General features: G+C 41.5%; 1 protein-coding gene across 6 annotated transcripts in view; it reads left to right on the top strand.

Moving 5' to 3' along the window:
* The window catches only part of CAMKMT (calmodulin-lysine N-methyltransferase), a 427,573-nt gene that overhangs the window by 398,616 nt on the left and 7,098 nt on the right, over positions 1-21,859 (top strand). For 5 of the 6 annotated variants that reach the window (XM_086327182.1, XM_086327181.1, XM_086327179.1 and 2 more), the window contains 2 exons: positions 2,809-2,883; positions 10,449-10,512. In XM_086327182.1, the coding sequence (XP_086183308.1) occupies positions 2,809-2,883; positions 10,449-10,512 (139 nt within the window). The remainder of the gene's footprint in view (positions 1-2,808; positions 2,884-10,448; positions 10,513-21,859) is intronic. The other variant, XM_086327180.1, reaches the window with a different exon arrangement.

The raw sequence follows: 21,859 nt of genomic DNA, 5'->3' as shown, positions 1-21,859 counted from the left end.
GACTGTCATCTGAGTGTCAGAGGAGAGGGAGGGCAAGACCATCTGAGTATGAAGGACCAGCTCCTTGAATATTGAGATCTGTCATCTCTAGCCTTCCCAGAGAGAAGCCACTTGAGTCCGCCACTCCCAGAGGCACCCGTTTCATTGTTTGCTGTGTGACCAATAGAACTCAGAATGTGAATGGTGCCTTTACATTGTTCAAGAAGGTGGCCATTGTTATCTCCATTTGACAGATAAGACAACAAACTCGGGGAAGTGAAATAATTGCCCAAGTCACACAGCTAGTAAAGGAAGGAACCAGTGTTTAAACTTAGGTATGTCTGTCATGGGCTTCCCTGGTGGCTCAGTTGGTAAAGAATCCACCTGCAATGCAGGGGGCATGGGTTCCATCCCTGGGTCAGGACGATCCCTGGAAAAGGAAATGGCAATCCACTCCTGTATTCTTACCTGGGAAATCCCATGGACAGAGGAGCCTGGCAGGCTACAGTCCACGGGGTTGTAAGAGCTGGACACAATTTAGCAACTAAACCACCACCACCACGTCTGTCATGTCAAAACTGGACTCTGCCCATACTCCTCTCCCTCTGTGTTACTTGCTCACAGCTAGGGGGACAGCATAGCCATACACTTCATGAAAAGTGGGGGAAAGTGCCTTTAGGGCCATGCCTTTAGGGAATGTGTTGTGGTCCATGTGGCCAAGCTGAGCATTTCCATTTCTTTTAGAATCACGGCTAGTTACCTCTGCTGTACCAACCCACAACCCATTGCTGTTTAGATCCCCGTCTCTCTGGTTGGTCTTTGTCAAACTGAGGGGCTGAAGCACCTCAGGAATCCAATATCCAATCTCACCACAGCGTTTCCTGCAGTTTCTGTTCTGGTGCGTTGGTCATTACACATATATTAGAAGGATCTTCTAAATGATGGTTTGTGAATGGTAAGATGATGAGTAATTTTAATACTTTTATTTTTTCCCCAAAATTTATGTAATGGAGATGTTACTTTTATATTTTAAATTGTCTTGTTCATGTGGAAACTCAAAGAGTTTCAGGTCTCTGATGAAGGCTCACTCTCCCACTGAGCCTGAATCCCAGCTGTACTTGGAATCCTCAGTGTTTCTAGAAAAGGTGGTGTTGGTTGCTTCCCATTCTCCCCAGGTGTGTGGGGTCTTTAAGGAATCAATCTAGAAATGAAACAGCATTAATATCTTAAGGGTTTCCTGGTTTCCTCCATTTCTCAGCTCTCCAATAGGCCTGGGAAAGTACAACACTACAGTGAATTTATAAAGCTCAGCCGTATGTCACAGGACCTGTGAACAAAGAGGTTATCTGCTTCTTCTGGAAAACCCTCCGTGGCGCTCTGCGTCTGTATGCTGACATAACTCACAGGGCACAGCATCTGACATACAGGTTTACGATGTCAAGGCTGCCTCTGTGAAGCATGGCTTGTGGCACATAGCAGGGTCTGCTGCATAGTAGGTGCCCACTAAGGATGAGCCAAATGAGTCAATGAATAACTGATGTTCAGTCTGTACAGGTATTTTCATGGTGATGTGGTTAATCTTTCTACCTTAAAAAAGTTACCAGCATAGATGTATATTAATGTATTAATATGTGAAAAGAATGTTAGGACTTACTAAAATAAGACTTATTTCTGTATCCAAACAAGGGAATATCTAGAAGAAATAAAGAACCCACCAAGATAAGCAAATATAACTTGCCAGAGTAGGCTATGCTCACACAGTTTAGTTTTAAATAATAATCAAAATAGATAATAGGAGCAGAATTTCACTTTGAAAAGTAATACTACAAATCAGAGTTGATGAGGTGGGAAGAGGAGTCATTAAATACTTTAATATGATAAAAAGCTAATCACAGTTATTAATTGAGAGTAACAACATCTCTGGTTGGCATCATAAGAATAACTAGAATTTTCAAATACATGTTATTAATTATTGTTATTACGTGAGGTTTAAAACCTCTTCTTCTTTTAGAGACTAAAAGTCCGGAAAGGTGAATTTTAAAATATGCCTGAAAACTGAGAACTCCCAAAGGAAACTTGGTATTCTTTTCTTCCATCTTGCCAAAGTATTCATCAATAAGAAATGCAGTTGATATGCCAAGCACTAAGTTTCACGTCATTTATCTTATATTCTAGATTTACTTACTTATTTTGGCTGTGCTGGGTCTTCGTCTTTGTGTGGGCTTTCTCTGGTTGCAGCAAGCAGGTCTGCCTTAGTTGCAGTTCACAGGCTTCTCGTTTCTGTGGCTTCTCTTGATGCAAACCACGGGCTCTATGCTGGCGAGCTTCAGTAATTGTGGTACATGGGCTTAGTTGCCCTACAGCTTGTGGGATCTTCCTGGACCAGGGATTGAATCTGTGTCCTCTGCCTTGCAAGGAGGATTTTTAACCATGTAAATCATTTATTTTGTATAAGTTTGTATTCCAGTAGATGGGGAGCACTTTGATTTCATTATGTACTTTTATTGATGTTAAGAGTCTGGACTCATTCTAATGATGCTGGTCAAGATATGATATTTTTCCCTAATATGTCTACACAAGCCTATAAGAACTAGCAAAAATCTAACTATTGTATTTGAATAGAGAATTCTTCCTCTCCTAGATTTGAAGACTAAATAAAATATGGAACAGTTACATCCCTAGTTTTCTTTTTATTATGCCTTTTGAAATAATTTGTATATACCTTTTAAATAATTTCAAGTGCCACAAAAATAATGTTAATAGCTCCAAATCAAAAGTTAAAAAAAAAAAAACCCTAAGTATAATTTTTAAAATCTTTTTCTTCTCAAGCGTTTTACGATGGGATAATGAGACAGATGTCTCTCAACTGGAAGGACATTTTGACATTGTTATGTGTGCTGACTGGTAAGTACATAAAAATCATAAAACTCCTGTTAGAAAAAAAAAAATAGCTTTGCTGAAGTAATTGGGCTGTGCTGCTCTGCTGACGGTGAAGCAGAGTCAACAAATGAGGCACAAAGCCGCCTTAACCTCCACAAATTAATATTCATCTCCATGTGACAGTTATAAGGTAGTCTTCTATCACACAGTAACTTCTACCACATTATTTCCCAAAGATTGATTTTGAGAAGCATTTCCATTTTCTGGAATTGCCTCTGTTTCATGCTTGACGTATCAGTAAATGGACGACTTAGGCAAATTGCAAATAATTATGGCTCGGGGAGGAATAGTCTGGAGAAAAAGGAGTTTATCAACACAAACAGCTCAATTAGCTTACTTCTTAGGAGAGATCTGACTATTGATATAAGGGAATATATAGATGTATGTGTGTGTGCACACATATACACTCCAGCATATAAACATCTCTGTGGAATATCTTTAGGGAAATAGCTTTTCTTAAAATGTATATTTGCTATCTAGTATTTCCAATGTCTTCAATTATGATATTTAATTACACTTAAAACAAGAATTATAAAATTCCATTTTATTGTTATGCAAATAATAATAGTAAAATCTGTCAGATGCTTGCCTTTTAAAAATAATTTACATTAGATATTTTGTCTTCCCTTTTGGCCCAATCTACTTATTGTTAATGAAAGTCTCATCCCTAAGTTACAGGATAAGTATGTATCAAACCTTAATAATGATTTCAACTAATCTTATGTATTTTCTTCATGTGTTGAATAACTATTTCAGCATTTGAGAAACATGACAATTCACAGTTTTTCCTGTTAAGAGTAAGATCTTATTTGTAGTTTTCTAATGATTTTTTAAATGACACTATGAATTTGAAAACACAAGTTCTGATTCTAAAGGAGTTCTCTTCTATTGATAAACCCAAACACAAGATCCATAACCTAGAAAAGATTTTCCTTATGTGAGAGTTGAATGAATGGGATGTAATCTCCAGGAAGTCTTTATTTAAAATTATTATTATTTAATAAGATTTTTAGTGAGTAAACTTTCTGCCTAAGTCCCTGAAATTAGATTTGTTTTCTGTTTTCTCCAGAAAAACACTTCTCAGTGAAAATTAAATATTTTCTTCCATTCTTAGTTGAGTTTTTCATGGCCATTTAGTCTCTCTGCACCCAATTTCAGAAAGCCTTTTTTCCAGAAAAAGGGAGAACCAGATTTCTGACTAATCATTGATATTGTGTCTCAATATTACAGCCCTCATCTAATCAAAAATAAGGAGCTAAAACCTCACCATATGATTTGAGCAAGTAATTTAGTAAATGCCTTTCCTCACCAAATATGAGAAAGGATCCTCCAGGTTTCATTGCACAGATGAAGATAATGCTGGCAGGATTAGATCAGATTAAGTATGAAAGTCAGATCAGAGAGCAGCAGAGAGAGGGAAGGAGGGCAGGATCTTCTTGGAGATTTAGGCGAGGGTCGCCCACTGATGGGCTCTGATTATGTGGGGAAAGTCAGGTCCGGCCAAGAGATTTCAAGTTAAATGTGTCCTTTGCACAAATATCAAAACAGCCTGGCTTTGTCATACCTTGGGTTATGACACTCACACCACGTCATCCTATTTGTACCAGAGAGACAAGCCGAGGAAGTAAGATTCAAGCTCTTTTCTGATTAATGTTCTCAGGTTAAAAATAGCCACACAACATGTTTGAAAAATAGTCTTTTTTCCCCTAGCCAACAACAGGATCCCGTACAACCAACATACATAATGCATATTCAGTTAAGGCTTTCATTCCAAATACATAACAATAATATGATGTAATATGTACATACATACACACACATACCATATACATATACACACAGCTAGTAACTATTGAGAATTTATGTATTCAGATGAACCAAATACACCAAGTTTCATTTTATAAATGTTTTTTTCTATGCATGAATTGTTTTTTTCCCCTCCTGGTGTCGTCAGTGCTGGAATGTCAGGCTGTTTATAATTTCCCATTTGTAAATGTGAAACATTAAGCTGCTCTCACTGCGATGCTGATATTATTTCCAAAAGAAATGCTTTGGAATGGTCTGTCTTCATACTCACAGAGATGGGTACGCTGTTTAGAAACTTAAAAATACAGTGATGTTCATAATATACATGTTGTGCCTATAGCAGGGAAGCCCAGGACTCCAAGAGTTCTTTATGTCTTGTAGGGTTGATGTTTCTCTGTCAGAGTTATTACACAGATGCTGCTTCTAGGGACAGGCAGGCAGGCAGACCAGGCTTTTTTTTTTTTGAAGAATGTCACAGGAGGAAAAGAAAGCTCTCTTTAGTCACTACCTCTAAGATGAAACCTGAAATAGTCGGTGCCAGAAATAGGTGCCACACATAAATAGATGACGTTAAGTCTCACACCATCCTGAAGTCATTGTCAGTCAATGAGATCTGGATTAGGCCACAGGAATATGAAGCAAGAGTTGGAGTTCAAATATTAGGTACATGGATTAAATTCTTACTGAAGCATTTCCAGCAAGGGTGGCATTGTCTGATTCCCTGAATAGCTAACCAGTGGTCCCGCTTGATCCCATTTACATGGAAACAAGCTCTATTCACAAACCTATTCCAAACCCACATTGTGGTTCAAGTAAAATGCACATGATTACGAGTGGTGATATGTTTATGTTCTTAAATCATTCATATATTCATATATTTACATTCAAACATTCATAAACCTGTAGGCAATGGGGGGAATAACTTATTTCCCAGAAGAGACCGTCTCTTAGTTCACATCTAAATTTGGTAGCTCAACTAGATTATAAAATAAAGAGGCACACTGAAAGCTAGTCATTATTTCACCATTCAGCATTTTTGACAATGAAATATAGTTTCATGGTTCAACAGTTCCTAAGTAACTTGTAAAATGTCAACTTTGAAATAAACAGAAAGAAAAAAATCAAGGTAACAGTCATACCCGCAAAAGGATGCTATTGACAAACATCAAAATATTAGAATATTTAACCGCAGGTGTAGAAAAAAAACCCTCCTATTAAGTTCCTTGGTTGACTTGTTTAATGTTGAATTTAATATAAGTTCCTTTCTGCTGGAATGCAGTCCCCCCCGTCCTTGCTGAGTTTAGAATAGCGAATGATTGTTAATTTTAAACCTGCCTTTCCAGACTTCTGTTCAGTCACAATGATCTATCTGAGAGTCTGGTAGCAAGATGTTTTTTTTTTATCCAATGAACAATTTCATTCAGTGTTTGATGGCTTTCCAGTTTATTGTAGCTTTGCAAAAATAAAAATGATTCTGTAAATTTGAAGGAAAAAAAAAAAGAGTCCATACATGTGGCTTCTCTAAAGGCTTGCAGAGCAAGTCTAAAATGCCACCCTTAGCTGGACGCATGGAGCTCAGTCTGTAGGATGGTGAACCACATCTGCCTGCCTGCAGCCTGAGACTTCCCTTTTTGGGAAGAAATGCCGGAAGGTTCATCACCTCACTTGCTCTCCCAGCATTTTCACACTAGCTGTATACAGTGGATTGTTTCTATGTTCTATCATTTTTACTTTAAATGATGACAAGTTTGGGTTTTGTGAAGAAAAATAGTTTTTCTCAAAATAGGCTCTAGGATTTCTTTGTTGTTTTTTTTTTTCTCAGATGCTCTAATCATAGATCATTCTAAATCACAACTCATAGACTTTTCCACCTGAAAAGATCTTTAGCCCTCTCACCTCACACCTGAGGAAACTCAGTCCTGGAGAAGATGGACAGATTGTCAGAGATCTGGCACCTCAGGGGTGGCGCCACACGAGATTAGAATATGGCTGCCCCAGCAGTCAGTCGCTAAAGACCGAGAGAGGCTATTCGGTCTGCTGAAAGTTAAATCTAAAACAGTGAACTGGAGCACATTTCACCTTGAAAATTACACAGAGGTCTTCTTCTCTGAGAATGCTGGCAGAAATGTCTCCTTGTTCTCTGTACTAATTAATTTCCCTATGCCAGGAGATGAAGCTGCTCTGCGCTCTGCAGAAAACCCTGACTGATTCTAAGGGAGGCAATGAAAATGGCCTGGCACCTTTCCTTTGTCGTACAATCTATGATTCAGATCAATGGAACAAAGCAAGCGTTGATTCCGCAAGTGAATTATAGAGAGGTGTGTGTGTGTGTGTGTGTGTGTGTTTAATGGCCAAACTAGACTGGTTGTCAATGTATTTTGATCAGTAACTGAAGGGAGAGTTGAAATGGTATCTTCATCCCAATCACTGACCCACTCAACCTTTTTTTAATAGATCCACTTAAGCTACTGCTGTTCTCTGAGCCCATTAGGACTTATTTAAGGGGTGAATTTTCAGGAGATTATGTATCACTCCCACTAAAGCACATTGAAATTGCTCATAGGATGTATCCTACAAAGTGTTATAAATTCTGCACCAGAGCTAACTAGAAATGTGAGCTTGCTTGGAATAAAGACCTATTAGAGAACTATAAGAATTACTTTTGGGAAATGTGACTTGGAGTGATGGAGTAGACAGAATTAGCTTTCAAATAACTGTGTTTTGAATGTGTGCTGTGTGTTAAGCTGCATTTTCTAGTGAGCTGTGATGTTAATATCTTTTTCACCATTGCCAATAGTAAATAGAAATAGTATTTTATAAGGCTATGTTTTTTTATTGAAGTATAGTTAATTTAAAATGTTTTCTTAGTTTCAAGTACACAGCAAAGTGATTTAGATACCTGGCGGGCTGCAGTCCATAGGGTCGCACAGAGTCCAACATGACTGAAGCAACTGAGCAGCATGTGTATATGTATATATATATATATATATATGCATTCTTTTTTCAGATTCTTTTCCATTATAGTTTATTACAGCCTTCTCTGGTGACTAAGATGGTAAAGAATCTGCCTGCAATGCAGGAGACCTGGGTTCAATCCCTGGATCAGGAAGATCCCCTGGAGGAGGGAATGGCTACCCACTCCAGTATTTTTGCCTGGAGAATTCTGTGGACAGAGGAGCCTGGCAGGCTGTCTCCATGGGGCTCGCAAAGAGTCAGACACTACTGAGCAGCTAACACTTTTCCTCTTTCGTAGGTTATTACAGGATATAGAGTATAATTCCCTGTGCGACACATTAAGTCCTTGTTGTTCGCCTACTTTATATATAGTAATATGTATATATTAATCCCAAACTCCTAATTTAGCTCCCCTTCCCCGTATAAGGTTATGTTTTAAGCTCAGCTTTTAAGTTGTTAATTATTTATCTCTTACCAACTCTTAGGATGCACGTGTATAAACTGGGAATGGTCTTTTGCTTAGTGCTATGTATCTCAACTAGCCAGGCCTCCTGTGGACTCAAGTAACTGATAGAGGTATTTAAATAGAATACTTAATTATTAACATATAAGGTAGTATTGTTGTTGCTTCCCTGGGCTCAGTGGTAAAGAATATACCTGCCAAGCAGGAGACATGGGTTTAGGAAAATCCTGGGTCAGGAAAATCCACTAGAGAAGAAAATGGCAACCCACTCCAGTATTCTAAAAGAAAATCTCATGGACAGAAGAGCCTGATGGGCTACAGTCCATGGGGTTGCAAAAGAGTTGGACACAGCTTATGACTAAACAACAGCAGCAAGATAGTATTAACTCACTAAAGAATAAGGTATAAAGTCCTGAAGAGAAAATTTCAAAACACTTAAATACAATTGGATTCCTTTCTTACTGGCCCTTCAGTTCAGCTCAGTTCAGTAGCTCAGTCCTGTCCGACACTTTGCGACCCCATGAATCTCAGCACACCAGGCCTTCCTGTCCATCACCAACTCCCGGAGTTCACTCAGACTCATGTCCAGCAAGTCAGTGATGCCATCCAGCCATCTCATCCTCTGTCATTCCCTTCTCCTCCTACCTCCAATCCCTCCCAGCATCAGAGTCTTTTCCAATGAGTCAACTCTTCGCATGAGGTGGCCAAAGTACTGGAGTTTCACCTTCAGCATCATTCCCTCCAAAGAAATCCCAGGGCTGATCTCCTTCAGAATGGACTGGTTGGATCTCCTTGCAGTCCAAGGGACTCTCAAGAGTCTTCTCCAACACCACAGTTCAAAAGCATCAATTCTTTGGCGTTCAGCTTTCTTCACAGTCCAACTCTCACATCCATACATGACCACAGGAAAAAACATAGCCTTGACCAGACGGACCTTACTGGTTATTAACCATTAATTAATATGACTAAAAGACAAACTTCTGTAGCATTCAAATTAGACACATTTTGTGCTCTAAGATTTAAACGCATAGTTTTCTGGAACAGTAAGGAATTTTCCCATATAATAATCAGGTTATCCTGACTGATACATAGGTTTCCATTCTAGAGATGATTTCTAGTTTACCTTAAGAGGATTCTTTTTCCATTGCTCAAAGCAGCATTTTATGGAAGAAACTTCCACTAAGCATGTCATGGTGAAGCCCAAGTTCTGTCTTCTTGGAAATATTTCATAAGCCGCTCTCCCCACTCATCTTAAGTGAGAGAATTAGGAGAGAACCTGGTCTGGTGAAACATCCTGCCTGAATGCTGACTCCTCTGTAGCATGACCAGTGAAGGAGTATGTACAAACAGTTTTAGAGGCGTTAAAACTCACCCTACGTAAGCCCTCCATTTCAAAGACTGTGTTGATCTGCTAGTAAAGTGAAAAGTGAAAGCTGTAGTCGCTCAGTCATGTCTGATTCTTTGCAACCCCATGGACTGTAGCCTGCCAGGCTCCTCTGTCCATGGAATTCTCCAGGCAAGGATACTGGAGTGACTTGCCATTCCCTTCTCCAGGGGATCTTCCCAAACCAGGGATTGAACCCAGGTCTCCCGCATTGCAGGTGGATTCTATACTGTCTGAGCCACCAGGGAAACCCAAAATATGAAGATGGAGGTACTGGGGATTGAACCCGGGATCTCATGCATGCTAAGCCTGTTTTCAACCACTGAGCCATACCCCCAGGCCTGCCAGTAAGGGAGTAAGTGAACTATTCACTGAGCACCTTCTCTGCGTGTAAGCTGGGCCAGAGCTGCTGCTGCTGCTGCTGCTGCTAAGTCACTTCAGTCATGTCCAACCCTGTGCGACCCCATAGATGTCAGCCCACCAGGCAAAAACCATCACTACCTGAGGTCTTTTCTGTGGTCAGTGTGTAATAGGGCCAGTGGTTTGATTTTGAAGGATGGCCTCACAGCACCTCTGGTGGGCAGAGGACCCATGTTTGCAGAGACAAGTGTTGGGAGAGCTTCATCTCTACCAGATGACTCCCCCAGACAGCAACTTAGAAACTTCCCATTGCACACTAGCACATGGTCCAGTCGTGTGTGAATTTTGGCCCATCACTTGTTGATGACTTGGCTTTGATTGGATAACCCTGACCACAGTATCTTTTTTATTATTTGTATTCTAGTGAGATAATTGAATGAAAGGAAACAATTTCTGTCTTTTAGTGTTGAGTAAACATATGTAATTAGCCTTGATCTCCACTAATATCATTAGACTTGAAAACCCAGTTTAATCTGGATTCTGCTCTCTTCTCAATGTCAGCCTGTTTCTGGACCAGTACAGAGCCAGCCTTGTTGATGCAATAAAGAGATTACTCCAGCCCAGGGTAAGTATGTTTCTATTTTCTCCTGAACACTGGCTTCAGAATAATTAGTCTGTGCACAAAGATGGAAAGAGTAATGGAATGGCAGGATTAATGTCATGTAATACTTTAATACTTATTATGTCCAACTTCAATTGAGTCTTCTGATCTATCAGATTCTTTCCTAATCATAACTAGGGAACTTCTTACCCTTGGCCTTCTGATAAGGAACACAGTGGGTAGTAAAATAAATGAAACCGCTTCAAAGATAGTGTGAGATTATTTTTATCAAAGAATTTCTTGAGTCTTTTCCTTTGATAACAATATCTTCATATTAAAGTAGAAGTATGATATTGAAAGTTTTCTGTTGACTTCTGTCATTTTAAATCCCTTCAATGGTAACCTTTGTCATTGGGTATTTATTTATTGCAAAAGAATATTTTTTTCTTTTTATTTCTGTTTCTATTAAAGAAAGGGACTTCAGATGAATCTATTAAAAGTTCTTTGCTTTAAAAGGAAACCATTATTTACATATTATAAACATTAGGTCACAATGAAGCCAAACATGGCATACAATATTCTGCGCATTTTTACATTTATATATCCATTTATGCCTGTGAGTAAATTACAGAGTTTGTATCCACTCTTATTTTGCTGGGCTGTTATACTAAGCTAGGAGGTCCTGCAGCCTAAACAGAGAGTTAATATACATCTATTTAAAGAAAGAAAACAAGTTTAAAGCTCATACATTAAAAAAAAAATCTTATAACTATGTAAGACTCTTGCTGTGCCATAGGAACTTAACAGTGTTAATGTAGCCTAAGACAGAAACTCAACATTTATCTGAGAAAGGACTATAGTGTGTGTGTGTTTATGTGTGAAGTATTTTCTAAAGTTTTGTCTTTTCTTTTAAAAAAGAAGGTTTGCTCTAGTCTTCTGACCTCAGTGAGACTTATCAGCTAACACCTTTCAATCTTTCTCTTATATCTTTTCTACATTGAAGATTCCCAGAGCAATTTGATAATCATCCTTTGCTGTACACTGTGCTTTTTATTTTGTTATCTCTATATAACTCAGAAACTTTAGGCCTCTCAGAGGAGTAACCACAGCTTTGTAAGTGGTAATCAATTAAATTAAATTGGCTTCTCAATTCCCCCTGTGAGGTGGGGAGCAGCTCTAGAGGTAAGGAAGGGGCACACTCCAAGCCGTTGATGACAGCTGTCGTGGTTGAGTGAGCAGCCCAAGTTGAGGGCAGAAGAAGGAATTGGGGGCCTCTTCATCTCCCTGTTAGCCTTGGGTGATTCTCATGAGCATTTGCAAGATCAGGATTTTCAGAAAGGACACTGAGATTCTTGGATATAAGGCTTCTGGGAAGATCTATCATGCAAAAACACAATGCTTTCAAAGACTCCTGGATCTCACAGTGCACAGTACTTCACTCATCACCAACACCCCCTTCAGAGCCTATTTGTGACAAATACTCCATTTTGCTGGTTCCAAATAGGAAAAGGAGTACGTCAAGGCTGTATATTGTCACCTTGCTTATCTAACTTATATGCAGAGTACATCATGAGAAACACTGGGCTGGATGAAGCACAAGCTGGAATCAAGATGGCCAGGAGAAATATCAATAACCTCAGATATGCAGATGACACCATCCTCATGGCAGAAAGTGAAGAACAACTAAAGAGCCTCTCGATGAAAGTGAAAGAGAATGAAAAAGTTGGTTTAAAGCTCAACATTCAGAAAACTAAGATCATGGCATCCGGTCCCATCACTTCATGGCAAATAGATGGGGAAATAGTGGAAACAGTGGCTGACTTTATTTTTTGGGGCTCCAAAATCACTACAGATGGTGATTGCAGCCATGAAATTAAAAGACGCTTACTCCTTGGAAAGAAAGTTATGACCAACCTAGATAGCATATTCAAAAGCAGAGACATTACTTTGCCAACAAAGGTCCGTCTAGTCAAGGCTATGGTTTTTCCAGTAGTCATGTATGGATGTGAGAACTGGACTATAAAGAAAGCTAAGCGCCGAAGAATTGATGCTTTTGAACTGTAGTTTTGGAGAAGACTCTTGAGAGTCCCTTGGACTGCAAGGAGATCCAACTAGTCCATCCTAAAGGAGATCAGTCCTGGGTGTTCATTGGAAGGACTGACGTTGAAGCTGAAATTCCAGTACTTTGGCCACCTAATGTGAAGAGCTGACTCATTTGAAAAGATCCTGATGTTGGGAAAGATTGAGGGCAGGAAGAGAAGGGGACAACAGAGGATGAGATGGTTAGATGGCATCACCAACTCAATGGACATGAGTTTGGGTGAACTCCGGGAGTTGGTGATGGACAGGGAGGCCTGGTGTGCTGCAGTTCATGGGGTCACAAAGAGTCAGACACAACTGAGCGACTGAACTGAACTGAACTCCATTTTGTAGCAGATTTGCCTGGTTTATGTAGAAAGTGAAAGTGAAGTTGCTCAGTTGTGTCCAGTTCTTTGCGACCCCATGGACTGTAGCCTACCAGGCTCTTCCATCCATGGAATTTTCCAAGCAAGAGTACTGGAGTGGGGTGCCATTTCCTTTTCCAGAGAATCTTCCTGACCCAGGGGTCGAACCCAGGTCTCCCGCATTGCAGGCAGACGCTTTCCCATCTGAGCCACCAGGGAAGCTCGGCAGAAGAAGGAATTACATAGTTTACATAGGATTCATAGGTTTACGTAGGATCTACTGTAAATCATTCACATGATTTACAATAGAAAACTGCCCAAGCTATGAATAGACCTAAGTGGAGATTGAACTGGAACATCTAGTAGCTCTCCTGTACCCTCTATTAAACTCTGAATGATGCTCCTCCTTGTCTGAAGTATGGCTCCACACAGCAGCCTCCTCAGAGGACAGCAGCACTCCTACTGAAGCAGATGCTCACCCTTAACTGGGAGGATAAGACCCAGCCCTAGAGTGGATGGTGCTTACTTATGCTCTGTGTAGAGCTGGGGAAGCCGAATCAAAGGGGCCTGCATCATGGGCTTCCCTGGTGGCTCAGTGGTAAAGAATCTACTTGCCAGTGCAGGAGACATGGGTTTGATCCCTGGCCCATGAAGATCCTATGTGCCACAGAGAAACTAAGTCCATGTGCCGCAACTATTGAGCCTGTGCTCTAGAGCCTGGGAGCTGCAGGTCCTGAACCCATGCTCCGCAACAGGAGAAGCCACCACAGTGAGAAGCTAGTGCATTGCAACTGGAGAGTAACCCCCACTCTCTGCAACTAGAGAAAAGCCCACGCAGCAACAAAGACCCAGCACAGCAAAAAAATAAATAAACAAATAAATATTCTTAAACATCTAACTTAATTAAAACAAAAACAAAGGGGGCCACATCAAAATGCAGCATAAGAAATGAGAGCAGGGGCCCTCACTCAGGCCCCTCCTGTCCTGCAGCACTGCTTGGACTGACAAGTATTCCAGCCTAAGAGGGCAGGAGTCCACCATAAGGGGGGAAATCCCAGTCATGGATGGTACATGGACATACTGAAGTTCCCACCCAGGAATCTCACTCCACTGAGAGGTCTGGGGTGGCAGGGCCTTTGCACTCCTGGGAACGCTACCCAGATGGACCCAGGAAGGGCCACAGGGACTCAGAAGAGAGCCACAGTAGCTCTGTCTCCCATGCCAGGGGGCTGGAAGGGTGCCCAAAACATGGGGGCACCTGGAAAAAAACTGCTCTTCTCCTTGCCTCTCAGGCCTGCTGTCCTACTTCCAAAGGACGTCCCCCCACCCCTCACTGAGTGTGTATGTCGTGGACATCACAGTCCAAGACCAAGATAACATTAAAGGCTTTATCCCATAACAATTAGAGCTGCTTTTAATGGTTTCTTGAGCCCAGTTCACTCTTCCATGGTTTTGTGGCCCAGAGGCTGAAGGTACTGGAAGAGGCCCACAGAGAAACAAATTGGACAGCTGCACTGGTGGGTCCTGAGCTCTTAGTAATTCAAGGGCTCAGCAGACTCAGTGGAGATGAAACAAGTCCTCAGGGTGCTCAGCCAAAGCTGCACTTTGGCCAAACACTTTGAATTCACAGTTGGGCCCCAGTTTCCAAGGGTAAAATATTAGTAGATAGACCCAGAAATGTCTGTGTACAAAACCCAATTTGTTCTTACTATTGAGCCACTTACTAGATTCATCTCTCAGAGCCTCAGTTTCTCATCTGTAAAATGAGGAAGAAACAAGTCAGTGCATTGGAAGCTTTAGCACATAACTGACTCTGAATGAGTATGTGTTCAGTCTTGCAGCCTTGAAGAACTAGAGGGACTTCCCAGCCATGATGGGTATAGAATACACAGGGCTGTTTTCAAAAACTGTCCTCAGAGAAATGCTTTGCAGAAGGGGAAATTTTTTTTTCTTGAACTTGGACTTGGATGATGTCTACACATAACTAGGCCTGCTGCATCTCCCTGTACCCACGTCCTACTTGCCTGCTGCAGGCTCTGCAGAAGGTCCGGAGGATTGTCTACCTGGATGAAGATGACACTTTTTACTACAGGCGCCCCCATCAAGTGAGGGGAGAGAAATTCCTACTAGATGGCCAGGATTAAATCATTGCAACATGGAGATTCAAGTGTCAACCTGTGTGAAGAAATGGATTCTGCCATTATTGGGGAGTGTGATTCCTTGAGTTCTAGCTAAGGCAAATCTGCTGTCTGGAGTCAGAGGATCCAGAAGCAAAGAAAGTAGGTGGAGGGGAGGAGTTTCCCTGCTTTTCAGTTTTTATAATAGGGGTCATAAATGAGGGGATACAGGCCCCCAGAGAGTGGGTTCCTGGCTTGATCCAGGAGCAGTGTCAAATCACAGAGCTAAGCCTGGATCCTTGGGCAGACAGGCACCTATGCCTGGAAAGTCATTACAGGAAGCCCCAAATGTCAGCAAGAAATGATCATTGCTTGCTCCAAATGGATTCTTCTGCTTACTGGTTGAGAGAAGCTGTAAAAACATCTGACCCCTGCCAGAATGCTACAGGAACTCTCTAGCAGACTTAAAAGATGACAAGAAAAGATTTTAAGAAGAAATGACAGTGTTAGATGATCAGTCATGTCCGATTCTTTGCAACCCCATGGACTCCTCTGTCCATGGAATTCTCTAGGCAAGAATACTGGAGTGACTTGCCATTCCCTTCTCCAGGGGATCTCCTCAACCCAGGGATCAAACCCAGATCTCCTGCATTATAGGTGGATTCTTTAGTGTCTCAGCCACCAGGGAATCAGCAAGTGTTACTCATTCCAAGAAGCAACAGGTATCTTTCCTCCCCCACCTCTTTCCCTCTGGTGAGAGGCTTCTTGTTGCTGATGAATCATAGCTGAGCCCTTAATACTGTGTTCCTTAAAGACCATCAGCCATGTCTGATATAACAGGACCCAGATGTAATTTAAAATACAGCCACAGCAGCCTACAAGTTGAACTTTGGTCCGAAAGTGACAACCAACGAGTGACACCTACTGATATTCCTGTGAAATGGCTTTGGGGGCAGGGAGGGAAGCCAAGCCAGTTGGACAGTGTGAATTTACTCAGGACTATGAGGAGATGGTTGGGGATGCAGTATGGACAGATCTCCAGCTTATCATCACTGCTCACCATTGTCAAGAATTCAAAAATATCCTTTGGAACTCATTTAACCTTCTTTAGAAACTGGCCCTAAGTAACTGCCAAATTCCTAGAGTCCCGACTGCACGTAAGCCATTCTATAGAAGTAAATCATGGACTCTCATTTTAGAAAAGCAGTTTCTTTTCTTTTTTTTTTTTCTTTGACTGCCCTGGGTCTTAGTTACAGCATATGGGATCTTTTAGCTGGGGCATATAGGATCTAGTTCCCTGACCAGGGATTGAACCTGGGCCCTCTACACTGGGACCACAGAGCCTTAACCACTGGACCACCAGGGAAATCTTAAGCAGTTTCTTTTTACTGACATATTTTACCATCTTTTTTTTTTTTAATCTAGCATCTCTGCAACCATCTGTATAAACCTCTGTTTTTGCTTATCTCAGGGAAATGCCTCGTGAGTATGGGTACAGTGGCATGAACTGAGATGGTGCTGTAAGAGCTTTGGGTTCGGTTCCTGTTTGCTGGGTCAGAGGCCCAACAAAGCTTCCCCCGTCTTCGATGAGAAGCTGTGTTCGGCCAAACCCGGCTCTTCTGGTTGTAGGAGCAGAGAATCCCCAGACGATTTTTAAGACCCTGAATCCAGGGGCCTATCCCTTAGAAGTTCTTTTTGGAAGTCCACCCAGGTGTTTATCCAGCATGTGCAGTGCTGAGTCTCTGCCCCTGAGGAATTTAGAATGTGGTCATGGAGACCTCACACACATAGCTGGAACTACAATGGACAGTGCAGAATGGCTTATAACAGCCCAGCGCTCGATCATATAGAGCCTGGTGCTGCTTTTGTTTGTTGTGTGAATCTTTCTAATTGACACCTTCCATAGAATGTGAGATCCTTAAAGGACTGAACTCTGTCTTGAGTCAACAAACCTTTGTTGAGCAACTGCTCTCTGCCTAGCACTGTGCTGGGACTGTGGGGTATGAATAAGAATAACCAGCACTATAAAGAATCTCACTGTATAGCAGGGAAGATTAATGCACAACTCCTAGGAATTACAATGCAATAGTCTAGGTACTGGAATGCAGCACAAAGAATAGCTAATTGCCTGAGGAAGAGTTCCCTAGAGGCAGGAGTAGTGACTTCCGTTGATCAGTAAGAAGGCCATTCTGAGCCTCAGTAGAAGGGGACTAGAAAGTAGCATCCCTGGTGGAAAGAATAGAACTCACAGGTGGGGAGTACAAAAGAGCATGTGGAGTTCGCAGGAGTTTGCTCTGATTGGAGTTTAGGAGTGTCTGTTACACTGGGGGAGGGGCGGGAGATGAGTTAGTTTGGGTACCACTTTAAGACAGGCTGAGAACATGATGTTGGAGAGACTAGACTTTATGGGTAATAGCCATTGAAAGTTTTTGAGCAGTGATATAGTCGGACGTGGGTCCAAGAAAGATCACTCTGGCCAGCATAAAAGCTGGTTTCGAAATAAGAAAGAGATTGAAAGCAGCAAGGCTCTTCATGGGTCCACCGTGAACCAACTTCTACCTAAAACTGTACAGTTAGGAGCCAGTGAAGACCTAAAGGTGGAGAAGAGGGAACTGGATGGGTATTCACCAAGAGGTTCATTCAGCAAACATTTCTGGACTGCTCCTTGGGGATAAAATAAGATACAATGGTTTTAAAAGGCAACATCATGATTTCCTGATTTCCAGTTTCATTTTGAAGGTGAAGGGTATGGAAGTATTTGGTACTTAATAGGTACTCAGCTGTGCGTGTGAGAGAGAGAAAGAAAGAGAGATGGATGAATAGTGCCCTGGGAAGGGTAGAGGTTTAGGCCAACGTCTATTGAATTCCATTTTAGACAGAATGGGTTAAAGATACTTTCGGAACATCCCCATGGAGGGCTCTATCTAGTAGGCACCTGAAAACCCAGGTATGTGAACTGGACAATGGTGACTGCTGCAGCTATGTACTTGGGAGTTTGTAATGCATAAGTGAGAGTTGAAGATGTGGACTTCAGCACAATTGCCTGGAGCTGTATAAAACATAAAGAAAAAGCAGACAGAGTCCTGGGGACTACTGACAATGAAAAGGCAGGTGATAAAAAGAAGCCAGGGTTGGACTGACTGACGAGAGAAATGTTGGGGAGGAAGCAGGCGAAGGCCGCATCTCAGAAACCAGATGAAGACATGGCTAGAAAATAAATATAAGCCTACACATGTAATCGATAGCTAATGGTGGATCACCTGGAAATGAAAAAGTGTAGCCTGTTCTTTGCAAAATAAGTCTGAAGAAGACTTATGTTTTCCAGAAGTGCACATCCTTTACTCTATGAGTATAGATTGCTAAGTCACTTCAGTCATGTCCGACCCTGTGCAACCCCATAGACGGCAGCCCACCAGGCTCCCCCGTCCCTGGGACTCTCCAGGCAAGAACACTGGAGTGGGTTGCCACTTCCTTCTCCAATGCATGAAAGTGAAAAGTGAAAGGGAAGTCACTCAGTCGTGTCCAACTCTTCACGACCCCATGGACTGCAGCCCACCAGGCTCCTCCATCCATGGGATTTTCCAGGCAAGAGGGCTGGAGTGGGGTGCCGTCACCTTCTCCATGAGTATAGATTAGTCTAGCAGAATAACAACAACTGAGCTTACAGTGTAAACAAGATCATTGTTGTTTTGTGGAACTCCTCTCCAGGGATAAATGAATTCTCTCAAACTTCTGTTCATCAGTCTAAATTTTACATTCAATTGAGTGTTCAATCAGAGTTTAAAATGATTCTGTGACTGAATGCTTAGAAAGTTGTGCTTTGGTAAACTGAAAATAATTTTTCTAAAGTAATGGGCTAATTTGAAATCTATGTTCTTTTTCTTGGTTTGATTTTTGAAGCCTAAATTGTGAGGCATATTCCACTGACTGTAACAAAGTGTCCTGCTCCACTGGGGATATGGTGGGGGGCGGGCTTCGGAAACCATTCATTAATGGGGAGAGGCTGGCACTCAGTAGGGCAAACAGTGGATGCTACTGAATGAATGGATGATGTCCTATTGTCCCTCCTAAACATTAATCCACATCTCAAAGGTGTCAGCATTCAACGAAATGAAAAAGAAAACATTTTGAAACTCATAACTGAGTAATTAGAGATTAAAACTACAGCTTGCTCTTTCTCTTTCTTGTGGGGACAGTATTGTGCACAGAAAGCTGCCCTCTGAAATCCCATTAGAGCCACTGACTCTGTAAAAGCTTCTTGGAGAAAATCTTTTCTAAAGAATGAACGTTAGAATGTGGCCTTCGAATTCCCAGAGACTTGTATTTTTCAGATTATTCAACGTCTGCATTTAGTTTATTCTTTCAGCAAATATTGATCGTCTTTTCTATGCTAGGCACTGAGAAAATGTAGTGAATGAAACATTAGAAGATCCCATTTTCCTGGAGTATACATTCTAGCCAGAGGAGAAAGGCAATAACAAATAAGGATGTGATGTGTGTCAGTGGTGCTGAGGGCTAAGGATACACACAGAGCAGCGAGAGGGGGTGGGGAGGGTGGCTATTCTAGGTGCAGTGGGTGTGGAAGGACAGGTAAACTGAGACACAAGCTCAGCTGCAATCCCCTTACAGCTCACCCCAACCAGCAGAGGGCTGGGGTGAGGGCAGAGGTGTGTTTTGTGAATGCAAACATCAACCCAACCACAACCCCTTAGTCCTTAAACATTATGATATATAATTTAGATAACAGCTGTCAAAAATCAACTCTTTGATTATAATGGTAGGACAGGTGACTTTAAAATAAAACCACTTCCATTATTCAAAAATCCAGAATGACAATCAGCTCTTAGAAAGGACTAAAATGACCTACTAGTGCTCCTCCTTTTTTTTTTTCCCATGGAGACTTTTGCTCCCCTGCTGAGACCATGTATTATATCTAGTTTCACATCAAAATGAATTTTTGCTGCTAAGTTTGAAAACCGCCTGAAAATAGCAATTAATATTGGAAAAGCTGACAGAACCTTAAGTGTAGTGGCATGATTGGTGCTGCTATAATTATGTGCCTGAGTGTATACATGTCTATGTAAACACAGTATGAAAACACACTTGATGTCCAGGACAGTGGATCAGTGCATTTTCTTGCAGCTAAATGAGGGGAAGAGAGAAGGAGAGGAAGTTGGTAGAATCTTTATAGCACCATCAGGTGGTGTAGATGCTCCTAGTCTTTCTTACATCTATACAAACTTTTCTGAAATTATTTTCACACTCATTGCCTCATTTGATCCTCACAACTTGCTGGGGGTGGGGGGAGGCAAGGGAGGTTTTATTCTTCCCATTTAATGGATGAGAAAACTCAGTGAGTCAGCTAGGATAACTTGAGTCTCTTATCTGAAAAATGAGGAGATTGGACTCATGTCATCTCCAAGGTGTCTCCTAGGTCAATAGTTCTATGACTTTTTCCCCTGATTTTCCTGAGGTGACACCGCTGTCTAATGGTAGAGATCCCCTTTTAAGTCCAAACCCCTTTCTGCCACACATTTCCTCCTCATAGTCTTCAAACCCTTTACAGCATGTTTAATCATCTGTAAAATGTAATGTCTACTGTACAAGGTTGTTGAGAAAATTGTTGAGGGGATTAGAGGGAAGGCTCGTGAAGCACCTAGCAAAGTGGTCGCTTGTATTACTATTGCCATCACTATGACTAATACGAAGGGAGTGTTGTATAATGGAAAGAGCATTGGCATTGGGAGTCAGGTCAGTTTCTAGTCACTTACTGATGTGTCATCTTGGACAATGAGCTAACCTTTCTGAGCATCCTCTAGAGTGGAGCTGAAAATCCCTATCTTGATGGGTCATTTGAAGACTAAAGGAGAGGATGTGCATAGAGCACCAGCCCCAGTGTCTGCCATGTCCCTGATACTCAATAGACAGTTGGCAGGTATGAACGATAAAGCAACTTTCAAAAGAAACTGGGATATATTTTCATAATTCTCTCAAAACCTGAAGTGGTATTTCCTAGAGATAATGTATAACCTTGAAATTAACAGAAGCATAGTCATCTTTTGAACAAATAAAAGGAAAAAGACTATTCTGAAGTTTAGTCATTCTGTGCACATCTCAAAGGGAGAAGGAAAATTCACGTGCAGCCAGTAGTTAGTAAATATTCGTTGTGGAGTTTCAGAGGGTCTTCTGAAATCTGGTATATATTTTGATCAAGTCTTCCCACGCTCCCCACTACAACAATCAGATAGGGTTATGCAGTTTATTTAGAAAAGCTTACTTGCCCTCATTGTACCACTTTCTTTGAAAAGTAACCACTTGGATAACTGTGAGGAACTGCTTTGCCATAACGATGACCCTTACGAGGGATCCAGTAGAGTTGGAAATCAAGATCCTAAAGTTCTGTCTCTGGCAGTATGGTCACAGAAAAGGCTGGTGGCAGAACTGAAATGGATTGTGGTTACCCGTCTCTGTGGAGGATTTCTCGGTACTGAATTTCCAGGGCACAATAAACTAACATTTACAGGCATCTGTGGCCACATGCTCTGGAGCTGTGTTGCGGATGTGTTGGCAGCTGCTAAGGAGTTGCAAGGTGGGTAACACTGCCCTGGACCTGTTATTCTAAAATCTAGTCGATGATTTAAACCACTGGACCCAAGAGAGGTATGTATCGTACAAAAGACCAACGTCGAGTCCCATATTATTTATTACATGCATTGTTTGAAGGTGATAAAACATAGCACTGGACATTTAAATACGACATTTTTCTCTTATTTGATGTCTATCTATCCTGGAAATGAGTCCCACTGTGTC

Source organism: Bos grunniens, chromosome 11 (genome assembly GCF_055505025.1).
Source record: "Bos grunniens cultivar Pamir isolate PY7600 chromosome 11, Bosgru_T2T1.0, whole genome shotgun sequence".
In the NCBI taxonomy this organism is placed as follows: domain Eukaryota; kingdom Metazoa; phylum Chordata; class Mammalia; order Artiodactyla; family Bovidae; genus Bos; species Bos grunniens.
Note: the sequence above shows the minus strand (reverse complement) of the source record. Positions and strands in the feature narration are given on the sequence as shown.